At 48.8% G+C, this 22,697-nt stretch overlaps 1 protein-coding gene across 2 annotated transcripts in view; it reads left to right on the top strand.

Annotated features, from left to right (window-relative positions):
• The window catches only part of FOXK1 (forkhead box K1), an 84,269-nt gene that overhangs the window by 30,924 nt on the left and 30,648 nt on the right, over positions 1 to 22,697 (top strand). For both annotated transcript variants that reach the window (XM_083585706.1, XM_083585705.1), the window contains exon 2: positions 10,178 to 10,375. In XM_083585706.1, the coding sequence (XP_083441832.1) occupies positions 10,178 to 10,375 (198 nt within the window). The remainder of the gene's footprint in view (positions 1 to 10,177; positions 10,376 to 22,697) is intronic.

Genomic DNA, 22,697 nt, shown 5'->3' on the forward strand with positions numbered 1-22,697 from the left:
TCCAACAATGACACCAACAGAACGTGAAGGCAAGGTTTATTGTACCCAGTGTTTGCAAAGCCGTGTGTCCACATGCAGATATCAACTGTGCTCTCTACCTTTGCAGGCAAAAAACAGGTATGCCCACTCCCAAATGATGATGATATATTATACCCCACCCATCTGGCTGGGTTTCCCCAGCCACTCTGGGCAGCTTCCAACAGGAGATTAAAAATACATTAAAACATCAGTCATTAAGAAACTTCCCTAAACAACACTGCCTTCAGATGTCTTCTAAACGTCAGATAGTTGTTTATTTCCTTGATGGGAGGGTGTTCCACAGGGCAGGTGCCACCACCAAGAAGGCCCTCTGCCTGGTTCCCTGTAACTTCACTTCTCACAGTGAGGGAACCGCCAGAAGGCCCTCCGAGCTGGACCTCAGTGTCTGGGCCGAACGATGGGGGTGGAGACAGTCTAGCAGGGGCTGGGCATTGCACATGTGCCCTGACTGCCTCCTGCCAGGGATATTGCTAAGCTGAGAGGCAGCCCCAGGCCCCCAGGATCACCCAGGGAGCTTCATGGCCAAGTTGGAATTTGAACCCTGGTCTCTTCCAGGTCCTACAGGGCCTCTTGCAAGTCTGAGGTGGTGTTCAGGGCACATAACGCTTGCCGTGTCTCCTCCTCTCCTGTGCTTACAATTTTTGGCCACACATAAGAGTGGGCAGACTGTCTCGCCAGAGTGGTGCATGCTCTAGTTATCTCTCGCTTGGACTACTGCCATGCGCTCTATGTAGGGCTACCTTTGAAGGGGACCTGGAAACTTCAATTAATCCCGAATTCGGCAGCTAGACTGGTGACTGGGAGTGGCCGCCGAGACCATATAACTCCGGTCCTGAAAGACCTACATTGGCTCCCAGTACGTTTCCGAGCACAATTCAAAGTGTTGGTGGGGACCTTGAAAGCTCTAAATGGCCTCAGCCCAGTAGACCTGAAGGAGCGTCTCCACCCCCATCGTTCTGCCCAGACACTGAGGTCCAGCTCCAAGGGCCTTCTGGCAGTTCCCTCCCTGTGAGAAGCCAAGTTACAGGGAACCAGGCAGAGGGCCTTCTCGGTGGTGGCGCCCGCCCTGTGGAACGCCCTCCCACCAGATGTCAAGGAAATAAACAACTATCTGACATTTAGGAGACATCTGAAGGCAGCCCTGTTTAGGGAAGTTTTTAATGTTTGATGTTTTATTGTGTTTTTAATGTTCTGTTGGAACATCATCATTCTTCTTATTAATATTACTATTACTATTATTGGCCACACCCTCATGGGTGCACCCAGTATTCAAGGCCCAGCTTTGTGCGGTGCAGGCAATTCCTGAGTGTGCGATTCGCTCGCAGCTTTGTGAATCTGGAGACAACATCCGGCTTCTCCCTGTTGAGTCCCGGACAAGATTTGGGATGAAAAAGCAACCTGCTCATCTGCAAAGAACTGCGCAACACGGTGCTTCGTAGAACAGCCTCGGCGCCAGGATAGCACCCTGCCCCTGGAGCTCTTACAGTCTGAATTTGGAGCAATCTGACAAATATGAAGCAGAAACAAATGCATATATTCCAGCTTTGTTTGGATGGAGGAAGGAGTTGCCTCAGGGCTTTGCGCGCACACAAAAAAGGCCGATTTATTCAGGAGGGATTCAGAGGGAGAGTGTGCCAAGGAGCTATTTTAATACGTCAAATCCTAGCTAACAAGCAAGAGTCCTGCTTAGCTGAATCCTTTGCACGTGTTGCCTGACCGCCGGCACCATTGTCGTGTTTGGCCACAAGGGCTTCCTTTGAGCTTTGCTATCTTTGGTTCTTTGGGGGCCTGGCAGAGAGGATCCTGCCAGCCCTGAGCGCTTTCTACGCTTAGCATCGCTCCAAGAGCCCAAATGTATTTTTGCCAGATGGAGCAAAAATGTTGTAACTGGAATGCAAAAGAGGGGAGGGGGGAGCAAGCAAACGGCTTTGCACTTTGCTGTGGGGAGGGGTGTTTGGGGGTCCCCCTCCTTCCCCTTCAGGCTTAGACAAGACTTGGGTGTCATGTGCTGTTATCAAGGCCACAGACATCTTAAAAAGCAGATACATCACCTTGCTGACAAAGGTCCGTACAGTTAAAGCTCTGGTTTTCCCAGTAGTGATGCATGGAAGTGAGAGCTGGACCATCAAGAAGGCTGACCGCCGAAGAATGGATGCTTTTGAATTCTAGTGCTGGAGGAGACTCTGGAGAGTCCCATGGACTGCAAGAAGATCAAACCGATCCATTCTGAAGGAAATCAGCCCTGAGTGCTCACTGGAAGGACAGATCGTGAAGCTGAGGCTCCAAGACTTTGGCCACCTCATGAGAAGAGAAGACTCCCTGGAAAAGACTCTGATGCTGGGAAAGATGGAGGGTGCAAGGAGAAGGGGACGACAGAGGATGAGATGGTTGGACAGTGTTCTTGAAGCTACAAACATGAGTTTGACCAAACTGCGGGAGGCAGTGGAAGACAGGAGTGCCTGAGCGTGTTCTGGTCCAGGGGGTCATGAAGAGTCAGACACGACTAAACAACAACAAGGCCGGCCCTGATCTGTTTGCTGGAGGCATGGAACATGCACAGCTCGCTTCCTGTAGCATTAAAACTCAGTGTGATTAACGACAGAAGCAAATCATTGAGGTGGTCTGTTGTGGAATTTGGGGGACCTCACTCAGCTGCATATCTCAATCTTCTGGAAGCTGGGTAATGATGGGGCCTTCAGGTTCCCTCCCTTGAAATCAGCACCAAGCTCCTAGCGGTTGCCTAACTGCTAACACCAAATAGGCCAGTACAGTCGTACCTCTCGGTTCTCGAACATAATTCATTCCGGAAGTTTGTCCGACTTCCGAAAACGTTCGAAAACCAAGGCATCGCTCCCAATTGGCTGCAGGAGCTTCCTGCTCTCAATTGGAAGCTGCTTCGGACGTTCGGCTTCCGAAAAACATTCGCAAACCAGAAAACTCACTTCCGGGTTTGCAGTGTTCGGGAGCCAAAACGTACGAGTACCAAGGCATTTGGGAACCAAGGTATGACTGTAAAAGGAATTTGTACCTTTTGCTTCTTTGGTGTATTGATTGATTGATTTAAAAGCATTTATATACCATTTAATATTTCAAGGATCTTTCAGCAGGACCAAACCCAATATTTATTTTCTTAGATTAATGTTCCACCTGGTTTTTTGGGGGGTGGGGTGGGGTTGAGGTAAAATGATAGTCCCACTCACGAGTAGACTAATGGAAATGGGTGGATTTAAGTCGGTTGCAGTATCCATCAGTTCTGTATCCATGTGGACCTGCTGTCCGGCTGTGTTTAAAAAAACGGTTTTTAATGGTGGGGGCAGCAGTAGAGTCTCTGTCAAAAGTCATGGGGCGCATTTGCACACGTATTTGTGGGTTTGCGTTGTCTCAGGGTGCGATTGAAAATGCAAGCAACCTTTCCAGGATGATTATTTATTTATTTATTTATTTATTCATCCATCGCTTGCCCATCTGGCTGGGATGCCTGGTTTGCCCTGGTCTTCGCTCTGCAAAATAAGGTGGATCTTGAGAAGGATGCATTTCCTACAGTCTGCTCCCTGATTTCACCATGGGGTTTAATTAAACTGCCCCACAGCAACCTTCCCCCCCCCCCGGCTCTTAAAACGCTTTATTTCATTTTATTTTAATTATAGATTTTCTTGTTTTACAGAAGTGTAATGCCTCGTATTTTTTCCATGTAACATTTTTACAAATCCGTTTCATTTGTTGAGACATTAGGGGGAGAAGAAAGAAAAAGAGGGGGGAGAGGTGGAGGGAGAGAAGATGGGTGGGGGTGAGGTCAGGTGGCGATGTTTCTATTTTACTTAATATATGTGGGGTTTGGTGTCAGTGTCACTTGTGCATGTTCTTTGCTGTTCACTTGTGTTCCTTTGGTGGTGAGAGAGGTTGGGGTTGGCCTAGGGTGTGGTTGTTCATTTGTGGTTGGCTGTGGTGGTCTTTGTTTTCATGTGTGAGTGGGGTGGGTGGGTGTTTTGGATCAGGTTGGCCATATTGATTTGTATGCTTCACAGCAACCTTGCGCCAAAATAGGGAGTCATCAACGTACTAAACCAGGAAGCATTTTCCGCTGAGAGATTCCGCAGGGGTCATTCTTGGACCTGCCAATGTTTCAACAACAGCTTCATGGATGGTTTGGCTGTGAAGGAGCAGACTGATTCTTATCAAGGTCCCAGGGCGAGGTGCAACAATGGAAGACGTCAGTGATATTAAAAATATTTACGAGGAACGGTTGAGGGAATTGGGCATGTTTAGTCTGGAGAAGAGAAGATAGAGGTGATCTTCAAATATCTGAAGGGCTGCTGGGTGGAAGATGGGGCTGGTAGTTGCTTCTCCAGAGGCTGGGACTCAACCCAAGAGATTTCAGTTGCAAGAAAAGAGATTCCAACATTAAGAGAATTTTGGGACACTGTATACAGTGGTACCTCGGGTTACAGATGCTTCAGGTTACATACGCTTCAGGTTACAGACTCTGTTAACCCAGAAATATTACCTCGGGTTAAGAACTTTGCTTCAGGATGAGAACAGAAATTGTGCACCGGCGGCGCGGCAGCAGCAGGAGGCCCCATTAGCTAAAGTGGTGCTTCAGGTTAAGAACAGTTTCAGGTTAAGAACGGACCTCCGGAACGAATTAAGTACTTAACCTGAGGTACCACTGTAATAATAATAATTTGCTTTTTATACCCCCCATCTGTCTGGGTTTCCCCAGCTACTCTGGGCGGCTTCCAACAGAATATTAAAATAGAATACAGTGGTACCTCGGGTTAAGTACTTAATTCGTTCCGGAGGTCTGTTCTTAACCTGAAACTGTTCTTAACCTGAAGCACCACTTTAGCTAATGGGCCTGCTGCGCGATTTCTGTTCTCATCCTGAAGCAAAGTTCTTAACCCGAGGTACTATTTCTGGGTTAGTGGAGTCTGTAAACCGAAGCGTATGTAACCTGAAGCATCTGTAACCCGAGGTACCACTGTAGTCTATTAAACATTAAAAGCTTCCCTAAAGAGGGCTGCCTTCAGATGTCTTCTAAAAGTCTGGTAGTTGCTGTTCTCTTTGACATCTGGTGGGAGGGCGTTCCACAGGGCGGGTGCCACCATCGAGAAGACCCTCTGCCTGGTTCCCTGTAACTTGGCTTCTTGCAGGGAGGGAACTGCCAGAAGGCTCTCGGCACTGGACTTCAGTAAAGCAACTTGCACAGGAGATTGCGTGGGATAAACCCGAGTGGAGGGGTGTGTGTGCCCTGCAACGTGAACGCCCAGCGGCGGTTAGCAAAGGGGCACAGCCATTTGTAGAAAGAAAGAAAAAAAACCCAATGTGAGCGCAGCCAGGATTAGTGTGTCAAGAGAACAACCTTCCAAACTGGCCTCTGGATCTTTCGAGCGTGTAAACAAGCTCCGATAGTGCAAATATTTTCAGGGATTGAGCAATGCAAGACGTCTCCAGAATTTACAGTTCCGCGGTGATTTATGGAAGCCTTCCTATTTATACGGCCTTGTTTACAGCGCCTATCGCCCGGCGAACTGTGAAAAGGTGTTCTTTTAAAAAAGAAAGCCTGAGGCGGAGGAGAGGCCCCAAGTCTTATTTCTCCCTCTGTTGATTTGTTTGCAGTTTGCTTATTCTTTTCCCACAGCCGTACACTTCTCTTAATTTTTTTAAAAAAAAAATTCTGGTATTTCTCCCGTCTTCTCTGATCTCTAGCTTTCAAACGCTGCTATTCTTTTTCTTTACAGCCTCGTGTTATTCATGCATTCTTGGCAGCTGCTGTTGAATTTCGGATGTTTTACAGAAGGGATTCACAAAGGAATCCTTTTCTTTCTTTCTGCTATTCTCCTTTACTATTGTTATTAGGAACAGGGTTTGCTTGTTTGTTTGTTTGTTTGTTTGTCTGTTTGTTCGTTTTCCCCCTCCAGTGCAGCAGTTGAAAACGAATGACGTTTTTTGGGTGAACATGCCCAGATTAAGGGGGAAGGACAGCAAAGTAATTGCATTTTTAAAAAATAATTTTAAAAATTCCATTAGCCTCAACTGTTTATTATGATGCTCTTCAAGTTTTAGGTGTGTATTAATCTTCTGTGAGCTTTTAAATTTTGGAAGTTGAGGGTAGAGTGGTATTTTCGATCGGCCCGGACCCTGCAATCTTCACCTGAGCGCCTTCTTTGGGTGCCTGCCCCACGAGAGGTGTGGAGGGTGGCAACATGAGAACGGGGCCTTTTCTGCAGTGGCTCTCCATTTGTGGAACAACCCCATTAAGGAAATGGGGCAGATTGCTCAAGAGTTGTTGAGCTTTTGGAGGGTGGATTGCTGACAATGACTCGCCTGTCTGCCACTGCCAATCGCACGCCTTCCCGAACCCACCAATCGTCTGCCCACCAGCAGCCGCCAATTGCCACAGCCGATCGCCAGCAGGCCTTGCCGCAGCCACCAATCTCCCCCCCCCATCACTGCTGACAATCTCCTGCTCGCCGCTGTCACCAGTTACCCGTCCCCCCTCTGCACTATCTGTGTATAAGATGACCCCCCCCCCCCAATTTTTTTAAAAAAATTTATTTAAAAATTTTTTTAAAAAATTTCTTATGCACAGAAAAATACGATAACTTATTTTTTGAATTTATATCCTGCACTTCCTCCTGAAGGATCCCACGGTGGCAGAGTGGAGTGGGCGTGCGTGTTCAAGAGTTTTAATTTGGTTTTTCCCCATTTGGAAACATTATTCTTAACTGCCAGAGTGATAGTGCTCCCGGAAAACAACGGTGAGCCCAAGAAACAGGAGTTGTGCTCTTGGCGCTTTTACTCACGACGGCGACTCCTGCTCCTTCCACCCTGGAGCGTCTCTCTGAGCTGGAATTGCGATCTCACATCCTTTTAAGAGGCTGCTGTTAAGAGAGACATAGAGAGGTAGCCGTAACCTTGGCAATGCGCTGCCAGCCGTCTTGGCGGCGAGAAAAATGCGCCCGCCGAAAATTGACTTGTATGCTACAATGTCCATCATAACGGCCCGTCCTTATAGCACGTTTGAGGTCCGTGTCGGACATAACTGCTGGCTGGGAGAATGTCCGCCGAAATGGTGTAGCCTTGCCTGGAGCAAAAAGCAGGTGGAGTGTTTTGGTTTGTTGGGGAATGCAGGTTATGCGAGGGGATTTCACAGAGCGGTGATGTATTGATCCCAAGGTGCCTGGTGGAGGCTGCGAAAACTCACCGAGCTCGTTCCTGCTTTGCTGCTGGAAAAAGCCGAGAAAAAGGTTCAAGCGAGTGCAGGGTTCTTTAGCTTCTTCCCAACTGCAGAGGCAAACCTGGGCTGCTTGCTGATGGCGTGGAACAAACAGCTCCATTGTCGCTTGTCATATTGTGAGGCAGTCCAGCACAACAAAAGTGTGGGGGGGGGGGGACTTATTTTATCACACAAAGCAATGGCTGAGTTTTACAGGCTCAGACCCAGAGCCTGCGACGACACTCAGCACGGACGATAAAGCTTTCGCGTTCTTGGAAGGAGGCTGCGGAGCAAATAAAAAGCTTAGAAATGGTGAGCGGCAATTCAGCAAAAGCTTGTAGGTCAAACTCGGCTGCGGCGTGTTGAGTTTTCCACCGCCTGCTCCCATTTTTGCAGGGGTTGCCCCCGGGAGCCTGGCCTTCTCATTCCCCCAGCCATATGAGTGGCGCTAACAGCATCCTGACCGTGAGTCTGAAAGCCCCTTGCAAATTTTCTGCGGAGGGCAAGGGAGCTCACCGCAGAAGGATAGATGGAGAGCAGCCAGGCAATGACTGAGGAAGTTTATTTTCCATTTGATGGGCCCTTTCCTCGACGTGATTTCGGGGCACGATAAAACTCTTGCCAAGCTCAGCTCCCGAGCTGCTGAGCAAGCTTCTTTGAGACAAATTGGGGAGCCGGGGTTCATTTTGCAGAATGATGGTTATGCACTGGGGTCAGAGGAGAATAGTCTCTCTGCTAATTGCTGTGCCACACTGGGTGAAGTGAGTGCCTACTGGCAATTCCTTGCTTGTGAGATCGGGTGGAGCTCCTCTGGCTATTCCACCACTGTACGGAGAACAGTGGTACCTTGGTTCTCAAACTTAATCTATTCTGGAAGTCGGTTCCAAAACCAAAGCGTTCCAAAACCAAGGTGTGCTTTCCCAGAGAAAGTAATGCAAAACGGATTAATCCGTTCCAGACTTAAAAACAACAACCCCTGAAACAGCAATTTAACATGGATTTTATAGTACTATCTAGCGAGACCATTGATCCATAAAATGAAAGCAATAAACAATGCACTGCAGTCACACAGTCAAAATATCAGTAGCTGAACTGGGTTCCACACAGTCATAAAAACAAAATAAATATCAAAAACAGACAGACCTCAGTGTAACACTCAAAACAGAAGTGTGGCACTCAAATTGGAAGTGTAGCACTCAAAACAGAGCACATTCGGCTTCCAAAAAACGTTTGCAAACTGGAACACTTACTTCTGGGTTTGCCGTGTTTGGGTTCCAAGATGTTTGAGTACCAAGGCATTTGAGAACCAAGGTACCACCGTACAGAGGAGAAGATGCATCTGTGCCTTCTGAGTTCTTGCGGCCAAGGCAGCTGCCTTCAGAACAGGTTGCTTTGGCCTGGCCGACCCACCAGGGGAACTCAGCACCAGTGACACTCCGGCAACAGTTTGTAAAGGGTGCACCTTTGCAGACACGTTTCAGGGTCCTGATGTGCGAATGGAGCACGTCTCATCGCTGCAGGGGGGCTGCTCAGCCCAGCCCAGGTGATCATGCAGAAGGCTTTCCTTGCAGTTGGGACCTTGCAGTCGACATGAGCAAAGCAACCTGCACAAGGCATGAGGAGGAAAACCCTTTTGTTTTGGTGTGTTTCATTAGGGCACGGGCCCTGGCTTGGTGGTGGTGGTGGGGTTATTGCGTTGCTTTTATTTTGACTATCTATTTTGTGGTTTTATATTTTGATTTTATGCTGCAAACTGCCCTGAGACCTCAGGGTATAGGGCAGTATATAAATTTAATAAATTTATTACAGTGGACGTTTGGGTTGCGAACGTGATCCGTGCTGGAAGCACGTTTGCAACCCGCAGCATTTGCGAACAGCAGCACTGCGTCTGCACACGTGCGGGTTGCGATTCGGTGCTTCTGTGCATGCGCAAAGCGCAATTTAGTGCTTCTGTGCACGCACAAGCGCTGAAACCTGGAAAGAACCCATTCTGGTACTTCCGGGTTTGGCGCGGTGCACAACCCAAAATCGCGCAACCCGAAACGTCTGTAACCCGAGGTATGACTGTAATGATGATGATGATGATGATGATATAATAATAATGCCACCTTCTGCTTTGCTCACAGAAGGTCCCAAATTTGTTCATCAGCACCTGCAGGTCAGGCTGGGAAAGACCCCCGCTTGAGCCCCTGGAGAGATGCTGTTAGTTGGTGTGATTATAGATTATAGGGTGGCACCAGTATTTGGAATTTCCCAGGCACGTTTTCCTACCGGCACGGGTCCAGCTACAACTGCGTGGAGATTTCTGGGCGGCAGGTTTGCGCCCGCCGTTTAGAAACCCCTGACTTAGTCCATAGTTAATAACATTTCCGTTTTTCCACAGTGCGTGTTTCTCCTTCCGTACAAGTGAATTGTTGCAAGAGCGAGCGATGTCCAAGCAATGTAGTTTAAATCGGAGAAATATAATGTTGGAAGGGATCCTGGGGGACATCTAGTCCAACCACCCTGAGATCTACGGGTATAGGGTGGTATACAAATTACAAAAATAAATACCCACTCACCCGCCCCCTGGGTAAATAGGCATTCTGTTGTGGCGACCTTGATTTAAGTTGCCATTTGGCGCCCAGCTGATACATCTTGAGTTTCTAACGCTGCCCTGGAAATGGTCCTAAACTACAACTCCCAAATTCCCTGACAGTTAGCTGTGCTGGTTGGCGCTAATGGGAATTGTAGCCTCTGACAGCCCTCCTGCAATAGGGAGTTCCATAGTTTACGTGTTGTGTGCAGAAGGACTTTCTTTTCTGCGGGACTTAGAAAACCAGCCGTTTTGACTCTCTCCTCGCTGCGTGTCTCGAACCATTGGCCCTTAATGTTTTGCAGGCCGTTTGACTCTTTTTTCTCCCTCTCCTTCCTCTTCCCCAGGTGTACTATTCGATTCCCCAGCACAATCATCAAGATCCAGTTCACGTCGCTCTACCACAGAGAGGAGGCGAAGGAAGCAGCCTCATCGCCGCCACTTCGGCCGCTCTACCCCCAGATATCGCCGCTTAAGATCCACATTCCGGAGCCGGACCTCCGAAGCCTGGTCAGCCCCCTGCCCTCTCCCACCGGCACGATCAGGTAAGGAGGAGCTTTGCTATTCCGCACCAAATCGCCATTGCGGGACCAGTTTGAGGGCGCTTCCCCCCCACAAAGGAGCCCATCAGTCTATGCTCACGTGTTTGATGCGCAAAGCGAGAGAAAGGCCTGTCATTTTGGTGGGGCAGGGCAATGAAGAGGCAGCTAGCGCTGCAGAGACTTTAGGCAAGCAGCGCAAATGTGGCTCCTTTATTATTACAATGGTCCCTTGGTTCTCAAACTTTAATCCATTCCGGAAGTCGGTTCCAAAACCAAAGCGTTCCAAAACCAAGGTGCGCTTTCCCATAGAAGGTAATGCAAAACGAATTAATCATTCCTGACTTTAAGAAAACAACCCCTAAAATAGCAATTTAACATGAATTTTACTACCTAACGAGACCACTGATCCATAAAATGAAAGCAATATTCAATGTACTGTATTACAAAATAAATAAGACAGTATTGCAGATGATAAAAATGAAATTTATTATTTTTTCTTACCTGTACTGATGATAGTCATTGTTTGGATGGGGGGCTTTTATCCATTTCCGCAGTCACACAATCAATCAATCAATCAATCAGTAGCTGAACTGGCTTCCACACAGTCACAAAAACAAATTAACTGAAAAAGCCTCGAAAACAAAAACACAAATTAAAAAGCAAAAGCATCAAACTTAATCTGTTCCAGAAGTCCGTTTGACTACCGAAATGTTCGAAAACCAAGGTGCAGCTTCTGATTGGTGCAGGCACCCCGGAAACAATAACCGACAGCCACATCAGACGTTCAGCTTCCGAAAAAAATTTGAAAACCGGATCACTTACTTCCAGGTTTTCGGCGTTTGAGAACCAAGGCATTTGAGAACCAGGGTACCTCTGTATTTATTAATTCTACATGTCACCCTTCATCAAAAGATCATGGGGCAGTTCACAGAATACAACACAAAAGTACCGTATTTTTCGCCCTATAGGACGCACTTTTTCCCCTCCAAAAATGAAGGGGAAATGTGTGTGTGTCCTATGGGGCGAATGCAGGCTTTCGCTGAAGCCTGGAGAGCGAGAGGCGTCGGTGCACACTGACACCTCTCGCTCTCCAGGCTCCAGGAAGCTATTTGCAAGCCTTGCACGCCCGGGGGGAGTTCCCCCAGGCGCGCAAGGCTTGCGGGCGGCAGCCTGCAGCGCGGAGCACGGGGAGCCCTCCGGAGGACGCCCCGTGCTTCGCGCAGGTGTCCGCAAGCCTTGCGCACCCGGGGGAGATTCCCCCGGGTGCGCACGGCTTGCGGGCAGCAGCCTGCTTCGCGCAGGTGTCCGCAAGCCTTGCGCGCCCGGGGGGAGATCCCCCAGGGCGCGCACGGCTTGCGGGCGGCAGCCTGGAGCACGGGGCGCCCTCCGGAGGACGCCCCATGCTTCACGCAGGTGTCCGCAAGCCTTGCGCGCCTGGGGGAACTCCCGAGATCCCCCTGGGCGCGCAAGGCTTGCGGGCGGCAGCCTGCAGCGCGGAGCACGGGGCGCCCTTTGGAGGACGCCCCGTGCTTCACGCAGGTGTCCGCAGCCTGCCGCCCGGCGCGTGGGGCACCCTGAAGCAGAGCGCTCCTCGCGCCCGGCAGACATCGGCCAGCCCCACAAGCTCGGGGGACAGTGGGGAGGCGCAGTGCCGCCATCCCACTGTTCCCCGACCTGGTTTGGGGGGGGGGAAATAAAGGGAAAAAAATTTCCTTTATTTCCCCCCCCCCCAAAAAAAAGTAGGTGCGTCCTATGGGACGGAGCGTCCTATAGGGCAAAAAATACGGTAAAACTTGCCTTGGCACACCTTTTAGACGACGTCACGCTGGGTCTCCTGTCCCCAAGTCCCCCCCCCCCTTTCACCCAAATGAGGATACCATTGCAATGATGGCTAAAATTGCCCCTGCTAACTCCAGCGATGGGGGGAAGCAGGCTTTGCCACCCCAAACTAAACGGGCTCTATCACGAAACACGGCCAAGTTACGCTTCTCCCGGCTCGTGCTAGAGCAGGGCTTCTCTACCCTGGTGTGGCAGGAGAGGATGGAAAATGTGGCAGGAATATTTGAGAACATTCAGTATTATATTTTGGGAATGGCTCCTTTTCTTATGTAGCTGCATTGTTTCATACTTTCTGGATTCCCCATGATCATATTGGAAAGTCTTTCCTGTTCTAAACCCAGCACTGCTAGGAGCTGCTGCTTTTTGTGATTGCTTGTCTATTAAAAAATCAGTGTGGCACGAGCAAATTTTTGTTCTGCAAGTGTGGCCCAGAGAAAAATAAGTTTGAGAACCGCTGTGCTGGAGTGTAACATTCGGAGCAAGACTGGCTCTCGTATAGAAGATGCCCGAGTTAAGTTAGGTTTGTTTCTTTGTGTCATAAAACGTGTGCACTGCTTGATTGTTTTAACAAAAAAACCTCAAAGCAGTTTGCAAAAAGAGAAATCGAGAAAAAATGGCAAGAATATAAGTTAAAATTAGATTAAAATTAAAAATAAGAAACAAATTAAAATTTACACCAACTTTCCTCACTACGACTCTGTGGTTGCATGGAAACCAAGGCACCTGATGGAGGCGGAAGAAGTGATTTGTTATGATGCCTATTTTGTGAAACTCTCCGTGCCCATTGAGCAGCAAGCAAAGTATACATAACATTGCCCTGTCTGCTTTGCTGGCATCTTGATGGGACCAAGTTGTTACTGGATTACTTTTATGTTTTGTTTCTAAACCGCTGCTCTTTTGCGCAGGAGCGTGTTTTTGCTCTGAGTCCGCCCATGAAGAGGGCTATACATCAAATTCTGCTTTCTATCAAACTTTGCTTTCTAGCCATTTGCCCTGGTGTGGGGCTGGGTTTTCCAAGATTGCTAGGAAGCGGGGCCTCCTCTGCTACCCAGTAGCCATGCCCAGTGGTGATTTTCAGACCGGGCAGTACAGTGGTCCATTGGTTTACGAACTTAATCCGTTCCGGAAGTCTGTTCTTAAACCAAAGCATTCTGAAACCATTCCCACAGCAGCGGGGGACTCAATTTACACATGAAACACACTCAGCAGGAAGCGGAACATGTTCTGCTTCCAAGGCAAAGTTCACAAACCAAAACACCTACGTCTGGGTTTGCAGCGTTCCTAATCCAAATTGTTCGTAAACTAAGCTGTTCTTAAACCAAGGTACCACTGTGTTTTGTGTCGCGGTACTGTGAAGATGCAGTGATACTGTTGGACCTGAGTTCCAATCCTCGCAGAACCGTGACTCTTGCTGAATTGCCGGCAGAATTCTTGTGAAGCTAAACTGGAACGACTCCTTGTGCTCTGCTCCGACTCCCTTGAAGGGGGGTGTGTTGCAAAGTCGAGAAGGTGACTTGCTTGTTCACATTGAACCGTGGTTTGTTTTAAGCAGTGGTTTAATATGACGCTGTTCAGGGAGCACTTGCCATGGGCTCCCGTGAAGAGAACCATCCGTCAGCCTGAGCGGAGTCTTGATGTTTAATACTTTGAACCATTTATTTGTTTTATTGCACTTTGAGTTGTAACCTGCCTTGAGCAGCTCGGCCGAACGGTAGAATATAAATGCATCAAATGAGATAAAGGGGGGCAGCGAGACTTGGCACCCACCTTTGTCTCCCTCCTGTGCAACGCTTGGAGTCACAGGGGCCCTTGAGTCTGCCAGGGAGCAGTGTTAAAAATTCCCCAGGCTCGTTTTGCAAGTGGCGCGGGTCCAATTGCGACCTAATAACAATAGTAATAATAATAATTTATTATTTGTACCCCGCCCATCTGGCTGGGTTTCCCCAGCCACTCTGGGCGGCTTCCACAGAGACCAAAAATACACTAAAATGTCACACATTAAAAACTTCCCTAAACAGGGCTGCCCTCAGATGTCTTCTAAAAGTCTGGTAGTTGTTGTTCTCTTTGACATCTGGTGGGAGGATGTTCCACAGGGTGGGCGCCACTACCGAGAAGGCCCTCTGCCTGGTTCCCTGTAACTTGGCTTATCGCAGGGAGGGAACCGCCAGAAGGCCCTTGGAGCTGGACCTCAGTGTCCAGGCTGAACGATGGGGGAGGAGACGCTCCTTCAGGTCTACTGAAGGTATACTCCAGACCACCTGGAGATTTCTGGACGCCAGGTTGGCACCTGACATCTTCATCTGGCTGGCCGCTCCAAGTTTCTTAAGCAGGTCAGCAGAATAGCTTATTTTTCACCTTTTTATCCCACTTTTTTCTCCAAGGAGGACATGGCTCAACCCCCCCCCCCCCTCAGTTAATCCCTCCAGCAATCCTGTGAGGTAGGCTAAGGGGCTGTGACTGACGCCAAGGTCACCCAGTGAGCTTCCTGCCTGAGTGGGGATTCAAACCCTGATCTCCCGGGTCCCCATCCGACACTCTCACCACTACACACCCCACTGGCTTCCTAGAGTCCTTCTGCTATGGGGCAGCTTTATAAATTAAGTAGGTAAATAAATATGGGGAAAGCAAAATGTCCCTTAGAGCAGGACCTGAACTGTTTTCCTTGAAGCCTGAATTTATTTCATTTTGCATTGTCTTATTTGAAGTTTTAGTGTGCTGTAAACTGCTTTGAGTTTTTTCCCCCCTTTAAAATATAAAGCGGTATAGAAATGAAATTAACAACAACAGCCCCAATTTTTTAAAAAAGGCTCCTAGGACATTCCATTGTGGCAACCGCAACCCAGGTTTAAGGTTCTGTTTGGCGATCAGCTCATATATCTGAGTTTCTCACACTGCCTGAGAGATAATTGTCTGTCCACAGCAGAGCAGAATCTCAGCCTAGAGAAGGTCTCCATGAAAGACCTCTACAGTGGTACCTCAGGTTACATACGCTTCAGGTTACAAACTCCGCTAACCCAGAAATAGTACTTCAGGTTAAGAACTGCTTCAGGATAAGAACAGAAATCATGCTCCGGCGGCAGCAGGAGGCCCCATTGGCTAAAGTGGCGCTTTAGGTTAAGAAAAGTTTCAGGTTAAGAACGGACCTCCGGAACGAATTAAGTTCTTAACCCGAGGTACCACTGTACTCGGGAGACTTCGGAAAGCCAGGGATGGTTAACAGAGCCATCCTGAGCAGATCGGCTGGCGAAATACCAGGGGGGCTTCTGTCGTGGGTCGCTCAGAAGCCACGCAGTGTGAAACTAGTGGGGTTAAAAGCCATTCCTGCCTTTCCCCTACCCCCAAATAAATGGGAGACCCAGAGCAGCCAGATTTGGAAGGGAGAGAGGCTGCTGTTGCTTCTCTTCCTGCGATTTATCTCCTGCCATTCAGTGTTTGCACGTGAAGGTAGTCCTGCTCTTGGTTCTCTCTTGACACCTGCAATCCTGAACTTGCTGTGGGTGCAGGTGGGGGGGGGCAAACTTCTTTCAAAGAGGGCCAGATTTGATGAAATGAACACGCGTGAGCTTTTTTTTAGGCTTGACGTTGTTGAGGTTTTTTTTCTAGGATTTGACCCCAAGAAAATAAACTGCCGCTGGGGCCAGATTAGGCCCCCAAAACAGACTTTGGACATGCCTGCTGTAGGGAGCGACGTGGGGCAGGGCTCCTGCAAGAGAGAGCGGCCGTAGCTCCCTGGCAATGCACAGCCTGCTAGCCCACTTGGTGACCCATAATAATAAATAATAATAATTTTTTATTTATACCCCACCCTTCCTGGTTCAGGAAACCGGGCTCAGGGGGGCTAACAACAAATTTAAAACACTTAACAAAAAAAACCCCACAGCATAAAATACGGTATAAAGCGTGAATTACAATAAAATCAAAAATCAAATCCAATAAACATCCATCCAATAGACATTAGGTAGTCACCAGGGCTAGCTGGCTGAATTAGTCCTATTTGGGCCAGCGAGGAGACCAGGGGAGAACCAGCTGTGGGATCCCAGAGCGGGTAATCTTCATAAAATGGAAGGGGGAGGGAAGGAAGAGGAATAAAAGATCAGGCTAAGTTCAAATTGAAAGCCAGGCGGAATAGTTCTGTCTTACAGGCCCTGCAGAAGGAAGTTAAATCCTGCAGGGCCCTGGTCTCCTGGGACAGAGCATTCCGCCAGGTCGGAGCCATCACTGAGAAGGCCCTGGCCCTGGTGGAGGATACTCTCACTTCCTTAGGGCCCGGGACCTCTAAGCTATGGTTATTCATGGACCTTAAGGTCCTCCGCGGGGCAGACCAGGAGAGGCGATCCCGTAAGTACGAGGGCCCTAAGCCACCAAGGGCTTTAAGGGTCCAAACCAGCACCTTAAACCTGACCCGATACTCCACCAGGAGCCAGTGCAACTGGTAAAGCACTGGGTGAATATGCTCCCTAGACCAGTGGTTTGGGCCACTGCCCTCTTCTTGCCATAAACTCATCCCCTTTGCCTCCTGCCCTTTGCGTTATTCAGAATAGCGGTTTGCACTGCCCTCGAAGGGTGATAACAACACAATAAAATTCAGGAGAGGTAACAAATAGGGTGATTGTTATTTACCCGCACAGCCAAAGCCATTACAGAGCAAATGCATAAAACACATTATTAAAACCAGGTAATTCTGCCAGCTAAGAGTTTGTTCCCCTGAAGAACCTAACGTATCCCCCAAAACTTTTCTCCGCTCTATAGGCAAAGCAGCCCACTTTTTCAGAGATGGGGGAACAATCTGTCTCCTAATAAAAAGTTAATCACATACCCAATCGATCTCTCAGCTGGGAGATTTACATCTTTGAAGAAGTATGCTCTTAAGTCATCGATCGGCCAAAACAGTCAATTGCACATTTATTCAAAGTGCAATTAAAACTATCCACTTTAATTAATCCAACCCCTTGGTCCGGCAGCGGCAACTTTTCAAATTCTGTTCGTCGTTTGCACCCCCTGCCGCCCCCTTGCCTCTTTGCACCCCTTTAAGCATCCCCACTGCTCTCCAGGGGGGCGGTATCGCCCCCCCCCGGGAACCACTGCTGCAGATGTTCTGGACTACAAGTCCCATCAGCCCCAAGCGGCAGGCCTGTTCCAGCTGATGGCTGCTGTAGTCCAAAGCATCTGGAAGGCACCAGGCTGGGGAAAGGCTGGGAGAGGCAGTGGTGGGCTCATTGCTTGCCCTGGCAGGAGACATCTCCCTGTGTTTTCCTGCCCCTTCCTTTGGTGGTTGGAAGAGAAGCAGCCCCAAAGTGCCCTCCGTCACTCCGTTCCAAAGCTTGCATGTGTGAATTTTTTATTTTTATTTCGGTCACAGACCAGTTCCAGCCCACATACAATATCAAGGAAGTCATAAAACACGATAGGGATACATTTGAATTTGCAGTTAGGTATAACAGGAACAATACAGATACAGCAACAGTTAAAAATATATATACCGTATTTTTTGCTCTATAAGACTCACTTTTTCCCTACTAAAAAGTAAGGGGAAATGTGTGTGCGTCTTATGGAGCGAATGCAGGCTGCGCAGCTATCCCAGAAGCCAGAACAGCAAGAGGGATTGCTGCTTTCGCTGTACAGTGATCCCTCTTGCTGTTCTGGCTTCTGAGATTCAGAATATTTTTTTTCTTGTTTTCCTCCTCCAAAAACTAGGTGCGTCTTGTGGTCTGGTGCGTCTTATAGAGCGAAAAATACGGTGAATTAAAACTTAGTCACTAACATATAACCTAAAATTATCATTTAAGCAGGCCTTAATCGTTAGGATAGCACAGCTTGTTCCCTAAGTTTTATGGCAATCGCACAGAATTTGGCTACCCTTAACCCTTGTCCTCTACAAGGGCTCCGTTCCAAAGCTTGCATGTGTGAAAACAGGAGAAACGCTGGGCAGCAAGTTCTGTTTTCACAAGCAGCCTTTGCGGTTTCGTCACCTGACACCCTCCCTCTCTCCGACAAAGAACCACACCTTGGGGATTGGTTTCCAGGTTGCCGCTTTGAGGGAGGGGGGCAAAGCTACTCAGCGCATAACCTGCATATTTTTTAATGCTGCCCCACTCATAGAATTGAAAGGGACCCTGAGATCATAATATCTCCTCCTCTTCCCTGCCCCCCTTTGAAGTCAATAGCCCTGGCTTCTCCCAGGGAGCCCTGCAAGAAAAGGGCTGCGAGATGCTCAGCGCTTTTAACATCTGCTGGGGCTTCAGCATAAAGCAAATCTATCTGAGCTTCTTGGGGGAAAAGCCCGCAGAAGCCTTTCTTGAGGTTTCCTTCTTTTGCTCAACCTTTTCGTTCTTGTTTACAAACATCCCCTTTCTGTGCACGCCTCTCGAGGTTTCCTCTAAACTGCTTTTCTTCCTCCGGATATGAACGAGATCGGCCACCTTCAGTATACAGTGGTACCTCGGGTTACATATGCCTCAGGTTACATACGCTTCAGGTTACAGACTCCGCTAACCCAGAAATAGTGCTTCAGGTTGAGAACTTTGCTTCAGGATGAGAACAGAAATCGTGCTCCGGCAGCGTGGCAGCAGCAGGAGGCCCCATTAGCTAAAGTGGTGCTTCAGGTTAAGAACAGTTTCAGGTTAAGTGCGGACCTCCGGAACACATTACTGTAAGTTCTTAACCCGAGGTACCACTGTATTTGAATAATAATAATGTGCTTTTCGTGCATTAAAGGCAAGCGGGCGGCTGTCTTGCATGCAGAATGTCCCAGGCTCTGGCCCTGCAGGTGGTGCAAGGCTGGGACACATTCTTCCTCGTCGGAACTGCTCAAGAGGTGCTGCCGGCCAGTGCAGCCTGCACTGAGCTGCCTGGGTCACTCGTCTTGACTGTGGAAGGCAGCTTCCTAGTCAACTATTGGTCGGCCTGAGATACTTTGCAGGGCTGTTTTGAGAGGACAAAACAAGGGGGAAGAAGCCCTTTGGAAGTAGTACAGTACAAGTTCACTGCCTATGGGGGCCCAAAGTGGCGCTTCTGTCTCTTCGCATAGCACAATTTTTAACTTGCAGGATCTGCTCCCGCGAGCTCCGGTGATTGACGGCTGTGGGTTAGGCAGATTCGCGCGGTCGATAGCAGAACCATTCAGCTGCCGTGAGCTCAGTGGAGCCTCCACGCCCAGAGGCAACTTACCCCTGTGTCGCAGGTAAAGGGACCCCTGACCATTAGGTCCAGTCGTGGCCGACTCCGAGGTTTGCTGCGCTCATCTCGCTTTATTGGCTGAGGGAGCCGGCGTACAGCTTCCGGGTCATGTGGCCAGCATGACTAAGCCGCTTCTGGCGAACCAGAGCAGCGCACGGAAACGCCGTTTACCTTCCCACCGGAGCGGTACCTATTTATCTACTTGCACTTTGAGGTGCTTTCGAACTGCTAGGTTGGCAGGAGCAGGGACCGAGCAACGGGAGCTCACCCTGTCACGGGGATTCGAACCGCCGACCTTCTGATTGGCAAGTCATAGGCTCTGTGGTTTAACCCACAGCACCACCCATGTCCCTAGGCTCAGATTGTATCTATCTGTAAATAAACCATATATCCTAAAGACACCACAGTCTCCTGACCTTCCTTCCAAGGAAGGTAAAAAAGGTAAAGGACACCTGGATGGTTATGTCCACTCAAAGGCGACTATGGCGTTGCGGCGCTCATCTCGCTTTCCGGCCGAGGGAGCTGGCGTTTGTCCACAGACAGCTTTCCGGGTCATGTGGCCAGCATGACTAAGCCGCTTCTGGCAAACCAGAGCAGCGCATGGAAACACAATTTACCTTCCCGCCAGAGCGGTACCTATTTATCTACTTGCACTTTGATGTGCTTTCGAACTGCTAGGTTGGCAGGAACAGGGACCGAGCAACGGGAGCTCACTCCGTCATGGGGATTCGAACCACCGACCTTCTGATCGGCAAGCCCTAGGCTCTGGTTTAACCCACAGCACCTCCCGTGTCGCAGGAACTTGGAGCTAAAAAAACCAAAACCAGGAACAGTGCCTGCTTAGCATTTTTCCAGGTTGCTTCCAGCTGGCCGGCTGTTGGAATCGCAGCCCCTGTCCAGTGGCAACACTCCCCCCCCCCCTCGCCCATTGACCCTCTGCAAGAAAATTGGCCTTTTTTGAAATGTGGTTCTTTGGGGCTGGCTACTTTTGTAGGAGCAACTTCTCCTCCTCCTCGTCTTCTAGGAATGTCAGCAATCCTTCTGTGAAAGCGAGGTGGGTGGGGACTCCTAGCCCTTCCTCCCCACCCCTCCCTTGGGAGTCTGATCTCATCAGCTCAGCTTTCTCTCCCCCCGCCCCCCCTTCTTGCTTTGGTAGCTGTTTCACTTGCCTAATTTGGTGCGCCTTTGCCTCGCCGTGCCCTGATTGGCCATCCGGGGCAGGGAAGGAAAGGGGGGCACTTTTTGCAGATCCTAAGTTTACTTTCCTTTCTGGAAACCGGAGCCTTGGCTGGCCTCTCCCCTTCCTATTCCTCCCCACACTTAAGGGGCAGGGCTTTCTAACTGCAAGGGAACAGAAACCAGAGGCAGCCTGGCAGCGCCAAGCAAACGATCCCTTGACCCCTTCTGCCTCTTGCCCTCCTCTCTGTTTACTTCCCAGAAATCTCCCCTCCTCTTTGCAAAAAGAACCTCTTCCGTTTCTTTTTTCTCTCCCCCTTCTGAAAGTTTGCAAATTTTTTTCCCCGGCACCTGGAGAAAAGTTGAGTCAACTAAACCCAGCCCAGCGTGCTCACTTCAGCCGTTCCACTGTGGAAACTGCTGCTTTGAGGAATTATTATTAGACTCCTCCTCCTCCGCTTCCCCTCCTTTCCCCCTTCTTCTGAATTTCCTTTTTTCGATGAAGCAATTAATTGCTTTGCCTCTAGCAGACACTGTTGCTTTTATTCCACGTTTTATTCCTGTACCGCTTTGTACCTTAAAGGAAAATAACTCGAGGCGGTTTGCGGCGCGTTAAAACGTCAAATGAAACAAACCCAGAGGAAAACGACAGCTGGGTTGGTTAGAGCGTGGCTCTGAGAACGCCAAGGTTGCATGTTCGATCCCCGTCCCGGGCAGCAGCAGCTGAATATTCCTGCATTGCAGGGGGTTTGGACTAGATCAGGGGTCAGCAACCTTTTTCAGCCATGGGCCACTCCACCATCCCTCAGACCTTGTGGGGGGCTGGACTATATTTTGAAAAAATAATGAACGAATTTCTGTGCCCCACAAATAACCCAGAGAGGCATTTTAAATAAAAGGGACATCCTCCCAGGACCTGGGAGATCAGAGTTCGAGAACATAGGAAGTCAGTGGCCCTTGCGGCAGATGCCCCTGTGGGAAAACCCACGCTCCCCCTGGGGTTTCCAGCAGCTGACCTATTTGCCTCTGACAGTCATTGGGAACCCACCACCCAAAAAATAACTTACTGCTTTTTTCAGGGCTTCAGTGAGGGAGGAAATGACCCACGCCTGCTGGACTGAGCCCCGCTTGTTTTGTGTTTTGTTTCAGATACGGGGCGTGCATTTTTGTGGTAAAAAATAAAGCATTAAAAAGGGGATGGGGAGCTTGTATTGCCATGTTGCACAACTGAGAGAAATGTGGAATTCGGCCTTGCAAGAGAAAGCCAATAGAAACATCCTGTCTGTGAGATCATGCTCGCTGAGGATGGCCAAAACAGCAGCCGGTTTCAAGCAAAGATTTTGCAGACATTAGGAGGCACTTTTGGTTTTTTTAGGTTGCTGGGGGGGGGAGTGCAAATCAGGCCCTTTCGGGGACTCTGGTGTGGCCTCTCCACAATTCTGCCTCGTTCCAGAACCAAATCAGCTTCAGGACTCAATAGTCAAAACAAGCTAAAACTCTGCAATGGCTGCCAAACGCAAAGCTTTTGAGCCAGCCGGTTTAAAAAAAAAACCCGTTGAAGTTCTTACTGCCTGAGAGGGAGGAAGAAGCCCCTTTGCAGAGAGAGGGTGTCATCCGAAACAGGGCTGGTTCTCAGCAAATTCATTGCAATATTTTGAAGTATTAGCACTTCACTGAATTGTATTGATTGTTCAGACAAATTTGTTGTTGACGCTTGCTCAGTTTATAGGTTACCGTGTTTGACTCTGTAGTTTGCGTTTGGGTCCCTGCAAATGTTAGCATTTTTAAAAAAATAAATTTTATTAGTTTTTTAACATGTCATCTTCAACAATAATTAAACATACTTTTATATCTTATACAGTTTTTTTGACTTCCATCAATCACATCTGAAATTTTTCCAATCTATTCAGTTAAAGTAGATTTCTTACTTTCACTATTACATTTAGATCTCATAACTAATATCTCTCTTCTTTCTCTACTTTGCAATGTTTCATATATTCCATAATTTGTTGATTACAGTCGCTTGTCAGATAATTCATATATTTCCTCCAATCTTCTGTGAATCTCCAGTCCCGCAGGTTTCGAATCCTTCCTGTCATTTTATCTAATTCTGCGTAGTCCATTAATTTTGTCT

This window comes from Podarcis filfolensis, assembly GCF_964270895.1.
Source record: "Podarcis filfolensis genome assembly, chromosome: 14".
Lineage (NCBI taxonomy): Eukaryota > Metazoa > Chordata > Lepidosauria > Squamata > Lacertidae > Podarcis > Podarcis filfolensis.